This window comes from Squalius cephalus (genome assembly GCF_949319135.1).
Source record: "Squalius cephalus genome assembly, chromosome: 12".
In the NCBI taxonomy this organism is placed as follows: Eukaryota; Metazoa; Chordata; class Actinopteri; order Cypriniformes; family Leuciscidae; genus Squalius; species Squalius cephalus.
In genome coordinates, this window is record NC_137133.1 from 5,676,147 (window position 1) to 5,690,653 (window position 14,507).

At 38.0% G+C, this 14,507-nt stretch overlaps 1 protein-coding gene across 6 annotated transcripts in view; it reads right to left on the bottom strand.

Moving 5' to 3' along the window:
• Positions 1 to 14,507, bottom strand: part of myt1la (myelin transcription factor 1-like, a) — a 58,816-nt gene that overhangs the window by 27,423 nt on the left and 16,886 nt on the right. For 3 of the 6 annotated variants that reach the window (XM_079888286.1, XM_079888289.1, XM_079888285.1), the window contains 3 exons: positions 13,907 to 13,979; positions 13,601 to 13,631; positions 9,547 to 9,609 (listed from right to left, as the gene is read on the bottom strand). In XM_079888286.1, coding sequence (XP_079744412.1) covers positions 9,547 to 9,609; positions 13,601 to 13,631; positions 13,907 to 13,979 — 167 coding nt within the window. The remainder of the gene's footprint in view (positions 1 to 9,546; positions 9,610 to 13,600; positions 13,632 to 13,906; positions 13,980 to 14,507) is intronic. The other 3 variants (XM_079888290.1, XM_079888287.1, XM_079888288.1) reach the window with 2 other exon arrangements.

Consider the following 14,507-nt stretch of genomic DNA (forward strand, 5'->3'; position numbering starts at 1 on the left):
CTTTGAGACAGTGACCATAGACCTGCATTATCTGACTGAGAGACAAGAACGGTTTGACCTAAAAATATCAAAATTGAAACTACTGCGGAAAAAAAGACCTACATCTTGGATGCCCTTGAGGTAAGCTAAAACATACCAAAATTTAATTTCAAAGTGAACTATCCCTTTAACTTAGGGTCCGCTTACACAACACCGTTTTCAACTGTTCTGGCCGTTTATTTACATGACAACGGTGTTTTGGTGGCCTAAGAACACAAACTTTGAAATAGGTATCAAAGTGTACATTTTGTAAAACGAGTTTTGAAACCGATACCGTTATAATCTCCGTGTAAACTTCAAAAACGTGACTCTGTAAAAACGGTGACGGCATGCACATGCACATTACATGTTTAGGTAGGCGCGTAGTCTTTCTTTACAAAGTGACATCGCCAAATTACTTGTCTGGCACGTATAATACAGCGTTTTTAGTCGTTTCTGCGGATCCGCGAGATCTGTACAGAGAAAAAAACTTGTTGTGAAAAAAAAATGGATGATTTGTAAAAAATCAGTATCAAATAAATAAAAAAACCTAAGTAATAAATAATATTTGACACTGATAATTTCCAAGTCAAACCCTAAATGTCAATAATTGAATAGCAATACAATTATAAGTAAAAGGTAAAAAAATGATATAATTATAAAACAATACAAATTTCACATTAAAAGCTATTTTTACAAAGTGAATTGCTATATGTAGAGATTACACCTATAATGGCCACAACTAAAGCACAACAAAAATACCTTAAAATCTGTTCTTTTAAAGTCATAATCATTAATTATGATTTCACAGTACTAACAAAAACTGTGGTAGGCACATTGTGTCCTAAAAATATGTGCACCATAAAAATCACATTTTTTAACCTCATAACCCTACAATGCATCAGTCGGCCTGTTGGTGTGAGGTGCCCATTTTCACTTTATTGTTTTATTGTTAAAGCAGGTGCTGGTTATAGAGCCTGCGCTTCTATGTGATGCCGTGTTGTGCGGGCAGGCAGCCAGCGTCGTCTGTGTGGGTGAGAGCATTTCGCGAACGACTCGGAATGACCTTGGACACCTTCGCGTTTCCCACTGGCAGGCCACGCCAATTAAAATTCCACAGGTAATTAAACCATATTTGAATACGGGAGCGGTGGAGGCAGGCTTTGAGTGGGACTAAGGTAATTACGGCCGAGAGAGAGAGAGAGAGAGACAGAGAGAGAGAGAGAGAGATATCTGCGAGCCTTTCAGAACTGCTGGGAGAAATAATGACTTCAGTCAGACAGCTCCTGGTGGACAAATCCTCTGATGAACTTACTAATACCAGCAATGGCCAGAATATTAGCCCCGGACCAGCTACGTTTGATCATTTCCACAGCAACCGTCATAATAATGGAGCAAATATTAGTCTCAAAGTGGAGGAAAGATGAACGAAAATAATTTCTCCGTCTGTTTCTAAAAACAAGAGATTATTTTTTAATTAAAAGACTTCAAATAGCCGTTCTGTTACAATTAGCGACCGCAGATTAGCCAATAGAAATGCTCTTTGATTTAAATTGGCCTGAATACCAAGAATACACACGTGCCGTTCAGGCTGTGGTCTATTAGCCGCCTTGGCACCAGGTGTGTTGTTGCGGAGTAGAAACTTTTGGGCCGTGGAGGCGAATTCAGCAGCTACAGCTGGCTGTTCGTGTTGGACTCGCCATAGGAGCATGCGGCTGCTCTACGCTCCTACACTGCAGCATCCACAGGCATGCGTGGCAAGGCGCTGTCACCATGGTGATCTCCCCCTCAGGAGCAGACAGACAGAGTGAGAGAGAGATCAGTGATTCTGTGCCTGACAGACATCTCCCAGCTAACCTCCCTTCATTCTGCGCCCTCCCAAAAAGCAGAACAAAGGAGGTGCTGGTGTTGTGCATTCTGCAGGGCTCTTTCTGTCTCTGCAGCTCAGTTGCCTTCTCTGTCACTGCGGAGCCCGGTTCCCCCTCTGCCTAAAAACACAGCGCACAATCACACTACCACACATGCTGAGAGGCTGTTTGCGGTGATTATGTCCTTGGTGGTTCAATTTACCGGAGAGACTCGTGAAGTCTGACCCTGGAGTGAGGCTTTACATCTCGCCATGTTGTTCGGAGGCATAATGCTGCCATTCACACGGGTTCAGATCTACGTGAGATATCATATGGATGATAAAGAGATACAGTAAGGCGAGATTGGAAATTTACTGGGTGTTGACTGCAGGATTCATCCAGAGGGAAAAGCGGCTCGCTTAGTAATTATCAAGAGATCCTTTTTGTCATAAGGCGTGTTACATTGGTTAAGATCGCATAGATGCACATCAGAAACTTGTGTAGCAATGAGGTCTGTCACAAATAGCCAAGGGGCCTGCAGAGGGAAATGTCTGAATATGTGAGCAAAAATTGCACTGCAAGCAATATGAGAGAAGAATATTTCGATAAAAAAAGTATTATTTTATATTCAAAACACAAAATATTTATAAATCTGACAAAAAAGAAAAGATTATATTTAGAACAGAAGTACACAGCAAGTAATCAGCTATTCACTATGAATCACTCATAAAGGTCAGTTTTTTTCCTGAATGAATCAGTGTTTTTAATGAATCAAATTAGTGAATTTACTTAGAACAGAAAGGCAAAAATCGAAAAGTAGTATGCTAGTATGCTTATCCGAGTTCAGTCAATCACTTGTTTTGTTCCTGAATGAATCAGTGTTACCGAAAAAAATCGTTTTAATGAATGATTCAATGATGGAAGGAGACAGACTCAATGATTGATAATGACAGAAAGTTGCTGAATTTGGAACAGTATTCAAGTGTACTAATTTTACTATATTTTAATAACATTGTTAATGAACGAATCATTTGAATCAATGAATGAATGACTCGCTCATAAAGACAGCGGATGAATTCAGAACCGCATTCTAGTGGTATGTCTCCATTACTATTTTTATCATATCTTTCTATGGCAGACATAGTGAGCAGCATGCTAGTACATGGTTCAGAATACAGCAAGCCACTTGTTTTGTTCCTGAATGAATTAGTGTTATTGATCGAATCACTTGAATGAATGATTAAATGACTCACACACAAAGACAGTTACTTGGCGCCACCTACTGGTCTATCGATGTAACCTGCAGAAAGAGTCACTAGCTGTGTTCGAAATTGCCCCTATACCGTCATTCACTATTCCCTACTTTACTTTAATAATATAGTCCACTATATAGTGAATGAAAACGAGTGAGTGAATTCGGACACTAAGTGTGCTGGAAGGGTTGCCGCTTTTGCATAGTATGTGCTTGCCGTTTAATAATAATTTGAAACTTAGCAAACTGGTAGCTCCAGTAGTAATGAAAAGATTTATATTGAACTCTGTCATGGAAACTAGCATGTATAAACCATAATAAAACAATTTAATAATACATTAAAAAGGAGTTGATACCTGTATTATATTACACTGTACCCACATTGGACCAGATGTTTGGAAAATGAATGGATGGATGATTCAGCTGCGGGCGTCATCTTCAGGAATTCATTCAGCACAACCCTCACAGTGCATTATGGGTATTCTCTAGCCGTTGGGTGTACATCAGTTGTACACTTGTTTTTGTGGTGCATTATGGGATTGAATGAGTGCACTCGATAACATCCATTATGATTTCGGACACCACTACAAATAGCTGTCCTCACAAATAATGCCCTATATAAGGGTACAGGGAGGCGATTTCGGACACAGCCACTGAAAAAATAAATGCACAGACTGACTGTCTGTCTGAAATATGCAAAAATAAGCAAGTGGATTGAAAAAACAAAAAACAAAAAAAAAAACAATGAAAAGTCCCAGAGTGGACTATGTCTCAAAATTCTTGGAACGCTCAGCCATTCAAATTTCGAGAATTAGAACTGACTATTATATAAAATGAATTTTAGCAGAGGTTACAACATATTCCAAAACTCTGTATCTAAGAATACAGTATTGCAAAGTTGATTGAAAATCTGAGACACATTGTATATCACAAAGAGACTGCACACAAGAGATTCAATTATACCGTTTGTAATGCTTGCAAGTGAACACTTTGGGGTTATGAAATGGGTCCTTGGTTCAAAAAAGTTTGAAATATCCTGTTGTATAATGTTTACGCCGTCCTGACTACAGTACATGAAAAAGACATCTGGCTCAGCCTCACAGTTGAATTAACAGTTTGGGCGAATTACAAATCCCTCACAGATAACAAACAAGCCCTCGGCATGTATAGAACAGATCATTTAGAATGACTTGACGAGCACAAAGCCAACAGACCGCATAGACTGCATTCCGAAGACCCATCAAAAAAAAAGCGAGTGAGTGAGAAGAGAAGACAGAGGACAAAACTGCATGTGCCGCCCACACAGTCCAGAGCCCATCTGCTTGCATGCTGCTGGTGAGTTACCGGCACACAAATATGATTTCTCCCTGCTACATAGAATGAAGGTGTAAATTATGGCCTAAGGCTATAAATGAATGCCGTCTGTAAGCGTCCATCATGCAAAAATCACAATAAATTCTCGAGAAAGGAAAAGACAAAGGGATCCATCAGCAGCTCTGGCTCAACAATCTCAACGTCTGTGGTCATCGTTCCATTGACTTCCATTCAACCCAAAAGACATTAATGTTGATAAAAAACTCCATTAGTGCAAATAGCATATTACATGAGTGGTTCTTAAGTAACCGATGCACAGACTTTTTTTTATACCTCAGAACACAACATTTAAAAAAAATTGCATTATAACATATTCTATAACATATTCTTAAAAAAAATACTAAAAATGGAGATGCAAGCGTTAAACATGTGCTATGGTATGTTCAAAAATGCAGACATTTGGTGTATTCCGATCATTTTCAAGCCATTAAGGTGGTCTCTCTTCGATTCAAACATATTTGGACATTTAAACACATCTGTTTTATTTTAACCAATGTGAATTTTTATGAATGGCAATTTAAGACGCAACCAAACAGCTGTTTGTTGAACGGCGAAAACTCATAAATGTTACTTTCTCAATAGTCATTCGGATCATTTCTCAATGAAAACAACGTGTCCCAAAAGAATCAAACCTTACACTTTAAGAGATGATTTTTCTCCATTTCATCTCATTTCTAACAAAGAATGAACAAACTTGTCATGTCAAGGTCTGAAAACTCAATAGTGTTTATTATCAGAAATTATGCTTATCCATCCTTTGAATGTCTAAATTGTGCTAGATTTTCGTGGTCTCTCCCACAAGCTTTAGTACAACTTGCTTTTTCTGTCTTTAGCCCATGTATTGGCCTTTCACATTTGACATATTCCCTTATAAAACTCTGCATCTACATGGTTTCTTTGTTTTTTGGTTGGGAGAAAATACAATGCTGGATAAAAGAGGCTGGCATTAAAATCTATGCACTGTAGCTACCACAAAAGAGGAGAGGCCAGACTTGTGTAGAGCAAGCCAGGTGTTATATTGATGGAAAAAATGAGACAGAGAGAGAGAGAGAGAGAGAGAGAGAGAGAGAGAGAGAGAGAGAGAGAGAGAGAGAGAGAGAGAGAGAGAGAGAGAGAGCATACAGCTATACCGTTCTCTGGCCACTGCCACCAACTCTTGGCTCAGTTCCTATTCTTTTAGTGAGTGCTACCTGTCAAGCCCTGAATTATACAGCCCTGGGCTTTAGCCTATGTGAGTCATCCATCAGAAAGGGAGAGAAGGAGGGAGGAGGAGAAATAAGACTGGAAAGAGGGATGGAAAAAGAGCCGCAGAAGAAGTGAGGGAAAGGTAGAGGAACAAAGAGCCAGGATGTGGTGAAGATAAAAAGGATGAAGAGAAAATAGGAATATAGGAAAAAATAGGGAAGTGGAAAGAGAGAGAGTCACAGATGGAGAGGAGGAGGAGAGAAAGAAAGAAAGAAAAAAAGAGAGAGAAAGAAAAAGAAAGAAGGGGTACTAAACATGATTTGCACAAAGCAATTACTACACCCTGTTAAAATCATAGCAGTCACACCTGTACTGACACATCCTCTTATTACAAGCCTCTACATTTGCTAAAAGGGCTATATTAAAATGGAGAATATGCACATGACGCTTTTTCAGGAAGGGTATGCATCACGGAGGGTGTAAAGGTGGGTATTTTTAGATGACGAGAAAATGGCACATTAAAGAGTCCCTCACACATGTTATTTCTAACCTTTTAACATGAATGCAACACCATTGGTCCATTGCAGGGGCATAATTATAACTAGGAGAGACATGACATTTCTAAATTTGTCACACTACTTTTCGGACTCAATAATTAAACAAAACTTAATTTGCCTACTTTGCTTTTCAAATCAGGTATGTCTATTGGGTGAACGTTATCTCATCTAATTAATATTTATTGATCGTTCCAATGAAATAATGATGTCTTCATTAATTGCAAAAAATGAGTTTTCCGCCATTCATTTCAATACGTGAATTTCGCTTGAGGGTGAAAACGTTCTGCAAATTTGAAGCATTGATCAACAGAAAGCTCTTTGGTTTCTGACTTCAGTGTGAGCTGTGCTTCATGCATCTCTACACTATAGACAATAGGCCTTATTTCAGACAAAACTTCAGTTCACCATTAGCAGTCCACTCGGTTTATTAATATTTTTGTGGACCTCTCGTGTACATCGATCATGACATTCAGTGGTCAGATTGTTCCTAATATCCATATTCTTACAATCGACTGCGAGGTCACATTCTGCCTCCATCCAATCAACAACTGATAGATAGATAGATAGATAGATAGATAGATAGATAGATAGATAGATAGATAGATAGATAGATAGATAGATACTTCCGTTTCATCACAACTTTAAAGTTACGAAAATGTTGCGGTGTTTCTCTTTTTTTATCTTGTAATATTTTTATCTTAGCCGAAGTATTACAATAATATACAGGAAGAATTACACTATAACTTAATGTACAGTCAGTCAGCCAGTCATTATCACAAAATAAATCCCTTATACTGCCTTTAATTGCTTTAAAGCTTTAAAGCTACACTGTGTAGGATTTTCTCCCATCTAGCGGTGAAATTGTTTATGACTACCAACTGAATATTACTTTCTAGCCCCTCCCGTTCCGAGGGCGTTTTAACTCCTACGGTGGCCGTATTATTTCAAATCTGCCGGCAGTCGCGAGTAATCTCCCCCTCGCATTCGTCACGGTGCCACTGAGTGTCAAAACGCGAAAGACGAAGCTTGAATTTCCAGGAATGTCCCTCTTTGGCTAATGTATTTTCAAGATGGAGACGCAACATGGCTGCCGCCATTCGAGCGACTCGCTCGTATGTATTCTAAATGGCAGATTCTACGCTTACGAGAATACTTGATTAGTTGGTAGAAGTAATTACACATTAATGAGCAGATATCCTTTTGTAAGAACAAAGTGTTTTTTTGCTAAGAATCAACTTAAAAAATTACACAGTGTAGCTTTAAGGGTACAACAGCTTGGCACAGTACACTTAAAGGGGCAACTTTGTATGTTATCTACCCCTAAAAGGTGCATATTAGTACCTTATAGTAGTAATATGCACCCTACCATGAACCTTTTCACGGTAATAAGGTGCAAAGTTGTCCCTCTAAGGGTACTGCCCCAGTGACAAGCTGTTGTACCTACGAAGGTGCAATTTTTGTGTACATTATGAACTGGAAAAGTCTGATGTACGCATCAGTTTTTCAATGATATTTTGCCCTGAGAGGCCATTACAATACATGAACCTACAATGTATACATTAGATCAGTTCACACCCCCTTCAGAGCAGCTATACATTAGGGGTGCGAACCTCTGCTGTGATATAACCCAATGTATGCCGCAGGAGACAAACACTGTTGTTGTTTTGTCATTATTACTTTTTAATGGAGTGGTAAAGGGCGGCAGACACTGCATAGCCAGCACAGGTAACACAGTGTCCTCATTACAACCCTGCCATTCCCACAATGTTCCCACAAATGCCCCCCAAATGTTAGCGTGCTCTGACAGCACAGTCGGAGCGCCTTTTCTCTCCCCACCCTCTCATTTGGGGGTAATTCATCACTCTCTCGCCCTCTCCCTGCCTTTTCAGTGAGGTCTGCTGGAGGTACCATTTGTCTGTAGCAGAAATGCAATTCTGGTTGGTGGTTCACAGGGCTTGGCTGATGGGGTGACACAGTAGATGTATCCATCAATCTTTTCTGTTATGCCTTTCTTGTTTTGTATCTTTCTTCTGAGGTACAGTAAATAGCATCAAGAGGATTGAGACTGTTAAACATGGAAGTGGAACAGACTGAGAGTGACTTTGACAACAGTTGTCAAATCAAATATTAGCTTCCTAGTGAAGAATATTTTCTTAATGAAAACCTATATTTCAAACCCTGGACTTGTACCAGTATTAAAGTATAAACATTAATTATCTCAAGTTGCCTGTTAGTGTAACGGTGCCCTTTGTATTCCTTCCACAATTCGTCCTCAAAAAGGCTTTTTTTTTCAAAGAGGAAACAAACAGCACAATCCTGCTAAGACGTTTGACAAGCTGATTAGAATATTAATATAAAGTTAGATATTGCAGTGTGGCTCATTGTCCACTTTAATCTATTTTTAAAGGGATACTTCACCCAAAAAGAAAAATTCTGTCATAATTTTTTCATCCTCATGTCTCTCTTGGTCATCTTTAAAACACAAATGAAAATATTTTTAATGAAACCTGATAGATTTCTGTCCATCCATTGAAAATCTATTCCACCAAAACTTTGATGCTTCAAGAAGTTCATAAAGAGATTGTAAAAATCTTCTGAAGAGACACAATTGTTTTATATGATGAACAACATATAATACATACTGTACATGCTTGACATGTGAGAACAAACCTTATTGGTTCTTGTGCTCCAAGCAACCATGTTTGAGCTTCAGTTTACCATATTTGATGAGATATAAGTATGTTGTGCATTGATCACTGTTAACTGAATAAAAGGCTACATTAAATCTGTTCATCATATAAAACGATCTTGTCTCGTTACATGTGGATCGCTTGAATCATATGGATACATTTTTGAGTGAACCCAATAACAGCCATGCTTAAAGAGCTAAGGTTGTGTTGCAAGCTAACAGTCCAGTTACAAGTTTTTAGGCTACAAAGCAAAAACTGCTAATGCTAAGTACTCTGAAGTAAGAGTTTTTACAATATTACAATTACAATATTGTTCAATCCTTTACCGCTACAATCCAGAAAACATATCATACTTTGTTAAAATGCTCCACTTTAGTAAATGCCAGCTCTAATTCATTGTAGTCTCTTCATTTAAATCTTTTGACTGCACTTTAACAACTTTTTGCTGGTAAAAGGATGTATGTAAAGGGAAGAAAAAAGGCCTAATTCAAATTCAATTGACATAATCTTGCTATTGGTCTTGAGCTTTTCTGTGAGTGGTCAAAAGCCTTCATTCTTGCAGCTGTAAAGAGACTTTTAGATGGATGAGCACACATTCATATGAATGAGAGGTCAGTTCTTACCTCCTGTGTCTGGCGTATTTGCCGCTGACATGTCCACTACCATCACACCCAGGTGTGGGACAGCTGCGGACAAGAGAAATAATTAATACAAGGCTGACGTCACACACACGCACACGGACACACACATACGCTCGTTCTTGCTGACTATGTTCGAACCGTGGCACATCAGCCTTCATTACAGATTTAGAGAGCTCCTGGTGTCCTCCAGGCCGATGACTCACCAGACTCCATATTTCATATTGTATATCGCTCTCTGGCTGCTCCATTTAGGTCCACAGCCAGTTAAAAGCCATGAGGGAAAACATCCAAGTTTAGAACTTCTGCTCCGCTTGAGCAAAGGATCAGACCAGCAAACCAGTATCCAAGACATTGATATAAAACTAGCCAGATTAGTTACAGTTTTTGATTGCCTAAAGTATTCATTAAGCACTTACTTGACTGGCAGTGGTAATTGTGTGTCTATCAGTTCTACCAGTACTGGAGAGTGAAGCCTGCTTTCACGCCACACGCATAACTGACACAGCATGCTTGTATTGTGCATTCACATTAAAAGAACTAAATGAAGTAGAAAACCCACAAATGTTTTATTATTTATATTGATGAACAACCGCATACATGCATTCCTGTTCAAATGTTTGGGGTCAGTAACATTGTTTAAAATATTTTCATTCAGCAAGGATGCATAAATTTGATAAAAACTGACAGAAAATATTATTACAAAAGATGTCTATTTCAATTAAATGCTTTTCTTTTAAACGTAATATTGGATATTCATCAAAGATCAAAAAAATATTTCCACAAAAAAATTAAGCAGCACAACTGTTTTTAACATTGATTATAATAAGAAAAGTTTCTTGAGCACCAGATATGCATATTAGATTGATTTCTGAAGGATCATGTGACACCGGCAGGAATAAATTACCTGTGATGGTAAAATGTATAAAAATACCAAATATTTATTTAAAATAGTTTTTTAAATAATTATTTTAAATAATATTGTTATACAATATTACTGTATTCCTGTAGCTCAAACACATGCAGCCTTGACGAGCACAAAAGACTTTCCAACCGCAAAAATTAACATGTAAGGAATAAGGTATGAATTGTGGTAGGTATTGTGAATACAGTCACGGCTGAAGGGCTTGTCAGGCATGATGTGAAGCAAAGTCAAAATCATCAAATGCCATCCTTCCGCTAGAAAAAATAGTCCTTAACAGTAAAAAGCAACCGAATGTTCCTACATGTTCATCTGAGGGAGCTCAAATAAAAACAGAGAATATGTCATTTATTAATTTTAACACACATATGATGTATGTTCCTCACACACATACATCAGCTTCTCTCTCAGCATGTGAGAGACCAGCATCACGGCACAGTGATCGCCTAAGAAGCATCATTAAACAGTATAACTAGATGAACATACAATACCATACCTGAAACACTATACTTTTAAATATTATTCCCTCTGCACATTGGCAACTGTGGCCATCTACACGCACACAGTGTTAAAAATGCATTTTAACATTTTCCAAAAACATTACTTAGTATGATTTATAAGCTGTTTTTCCTCATAGGGACCAAAAAATTTCACATTTTGTCCCCATAAAGTAGGGTGTACACACACACACACACACACACACACACACACACACACACACACACACACACACACACACACACACACACACACACACACACACACACACACACACACACACACACACACACACACACACACACACACACACACGTATCTCCCTGCTGCCACATGAAACTTTATATACATATAAAACTAAATATGATATAATATAATATACACTATAATATAATATATATTATAATTTAATATTCAAATTAAATTAGGCTGTATTTTAGTTTTTGTAAATATGTCTATAAATAATATAATCGGAAGCTATATATATTGAAAACTATGTTGCCCTTTAAGTAGCTTCAGTGTACAACAGATAGCTACTTTCTGTTAGTAGCTTACAGTGTAACTAACTACTTTCTGCAAAAGATGGCATGAGAGAAGTTTAACTACTTCCAATTTGGAGTAGGAAAGCTACAGTTTCAAAGTAGATTCCCCACACCACGTTTAGTCTTGAAATTGGACTGTGCGTGTTTAACAATACATGTTTAAACCTGAAGCTATTTTAAGCTTAAAATGTAGCAAAAGAGTAGGAAATTGAGTGGGAACATGTCTAGCCTATCACATGAGTTGCATCTACCCATGGTAATGTTGGCTAGGGATCTGTGTCTGATCAAGCTGGTGACCCATCAGTGAGTGTAACTGGTGTTAAAGATGCCTGCAGCTACAGGCCTGGACCTGCTGATCAAGCAGATTGCCCTGATGATTGGGAAGGAGAGAGAGGGAATCTCACTTCTCTGCTTGGTCTGATACCATAATACAGATGACATGGTAGAGGTGCCTCTGGAAAACTGGTCATAACACACTCACACAGTCGCACACCCTTGTGTCCTTGCCGCTGTCATTGTAATTGGACACGTAGCCACAAAATATAAAAAAAGAATCTTTTTTAACAACAGCGTGGGTGTTAAACCATTCTTAATGAGGAAAATGCTGCGATTTAGGAGGCCTGTAAATTGTGCTTAAGGGAAAGATATGCAGGGGGAAAAGTGACAGGCAGATATGAGTAAAACGACTCACTGCCCCGGAGGAAAAACAGACCGTTCACTCTCATCATGATGCATGATTTCATTAGGAGTGCAGGGATATTTACTAATACTAATTGGGAGATCATATGTTCTCACTTATGGCAATTTCACTGAAAGGTCTATTTATAGGTTCTGCCTGTTGTACTTGCCATTTTGTATAAATTACAAAAAACTATCCATTAGCAAAATTATCCTTTGATGCCATCTTGAACGGAAATGCATATTGCGTCATGCGACTGTTTTAGGGACAGATTTACAAACAGCTTGACTAAAGACATGCAGTGAAAAATTAACAGGGTTATTTTTGCGGCTGACCTTATTGTAGATGCATTTGTAGGAGTTTTCCTTTCAGAAGCAAAATGTATGGGTGGAAAGTATTTAAATTAATCATGCAAGGTGATTTACTAAGGTTTGCGCTAGTCAATTTACTGGTATTTGAGCCACTATTTACCGGCCAAATAAGCATGTCTTAAACCAGATGCTAATTTGGGCTGCTCTTGGTAGGTCATAATGGAAATGATCAGGTTGCATCTGTGTTCTTTAGTTTGCATGTCACCAGTAGATCATGCGCAGAACTTTCCACTCCTATTGGCACTTTTTTGGAATTGCGCTCTCACGCTAATTTACCCTGTTTAGTGAATCTGGCCCTTGGTCTTTAAAGACAGAAACTGCTAGGCGAGATACAACAAATCAACCGTATTTACTTTCGTATATATATATACGCATTTCTGGTCTTAAAATGTATCTAATTATAAGGTATCTAATCAAAGGTTTGGAGTAAGTAAGATGAAAAATTATAATAATAAATTATACTTTTATTCAACAAGGATGCATTACATTGATCAAAAGTGACAGTAAAGACATTTATAAAGGTACCACAGATATTTATGTCAAATAAATGCTGTTCTATTCATCAAAGAATTGTGGAAGAAAAACTAAAATATTAGGCAGCACAACCATTTTTAAATTGATCCTAATAATAATTTAAAAAACAATTTAGCACCAAATCAGGATATTAGAATGATTTCTGAAGGATCATGTGACACTGAAGACTGGAGTAATGATGCTGAAAATTCAGCTTTGCCATGACAACAGTTAATGTAATGATTTTTCACAGTTTTACTTCTACGGTAGTTTTACTGTATTTTTACACAAATAAATGCAGCCTTGGTGACCATAGAATACTTTTTTCAAAAGACATAAAACATTTTTACTGTTCCCAAACTTTTGAACAGCAGTGTATACCAAAATGCAATATCTTGCTGCTTCACCTTGAATATCCTGTTCTGCTCAGAAATCCCATTATGAAAGTAAAGGTTGGGGACTGATTTGAATAGTGAGTTTAATTGAATGACTCCCATACTGTATGCAGACTGACCTGAACAGCTCTTGTGCAGCCTCCACGGCAACTGCAAAAAAAAAGAAGAAAAAAAGAAAGAAAAGAAAGCGAGAACAATTAGTGAGGAAACATCTCAACATGAGATTCATCACATAATAGAATCATATTATTATAAGCAGACTAATTTTCCGGCCTCACACATCCTGCTTCACCTGTCCAATCAATAGTCCATGTTAATCACTACTGACTGACGTCAGTGATGATTCGTGAAAGGCAATAAAGACACAGTTATGGATTGAAAGTGGGGAAATGGATTTGACCGTAGGTTGAGACTGCAGCTAATACCATGTGAGTGCGCTGTACCTCGCACACCTTTAGATCGTGTTCGATGACGCTTCTCGGCCGCATCCACCTCCATCTGGAGAAAAGAAGCAGCAATTAGCCTGACCTTCGTCAACTATATGAGCAACTGTAAAACCAAGAGTAAAAGGGCAATGATGTCTGTAGAAGGGATGGTTATGAACTGCATGAGAGACAGATCATAGATGATAAAAGAATATGTTTATTATGAAAAATACAGACTGTGAGCCATGGATAACTACACTGGTCATGTGGTACATGTGGCCATAATGTATCACGGTTTATATTGTATGAAAATCTATGCTGTGCATAATTTTGCACTCTAGTTGCCAACAATGTGAATCAGTTTATAATGAAATTGGGCACTTGTAAGGGCCTTGCACACTAAACATAAGGAAACATCACTGTATAGCATGCCATGACCAATATTATCGTGCCTCTTTGTTGTAGATGTTAAAAAGTACAGTATCATTACGAAATATGCACTTATCCGGCATTTTTTATTATACATAACGGTATTTAGCCATTAAAAATATGAACAAAGCTACTTTAATTCTTGTGTAATAGAGTGCAAGATTGCTTTAAA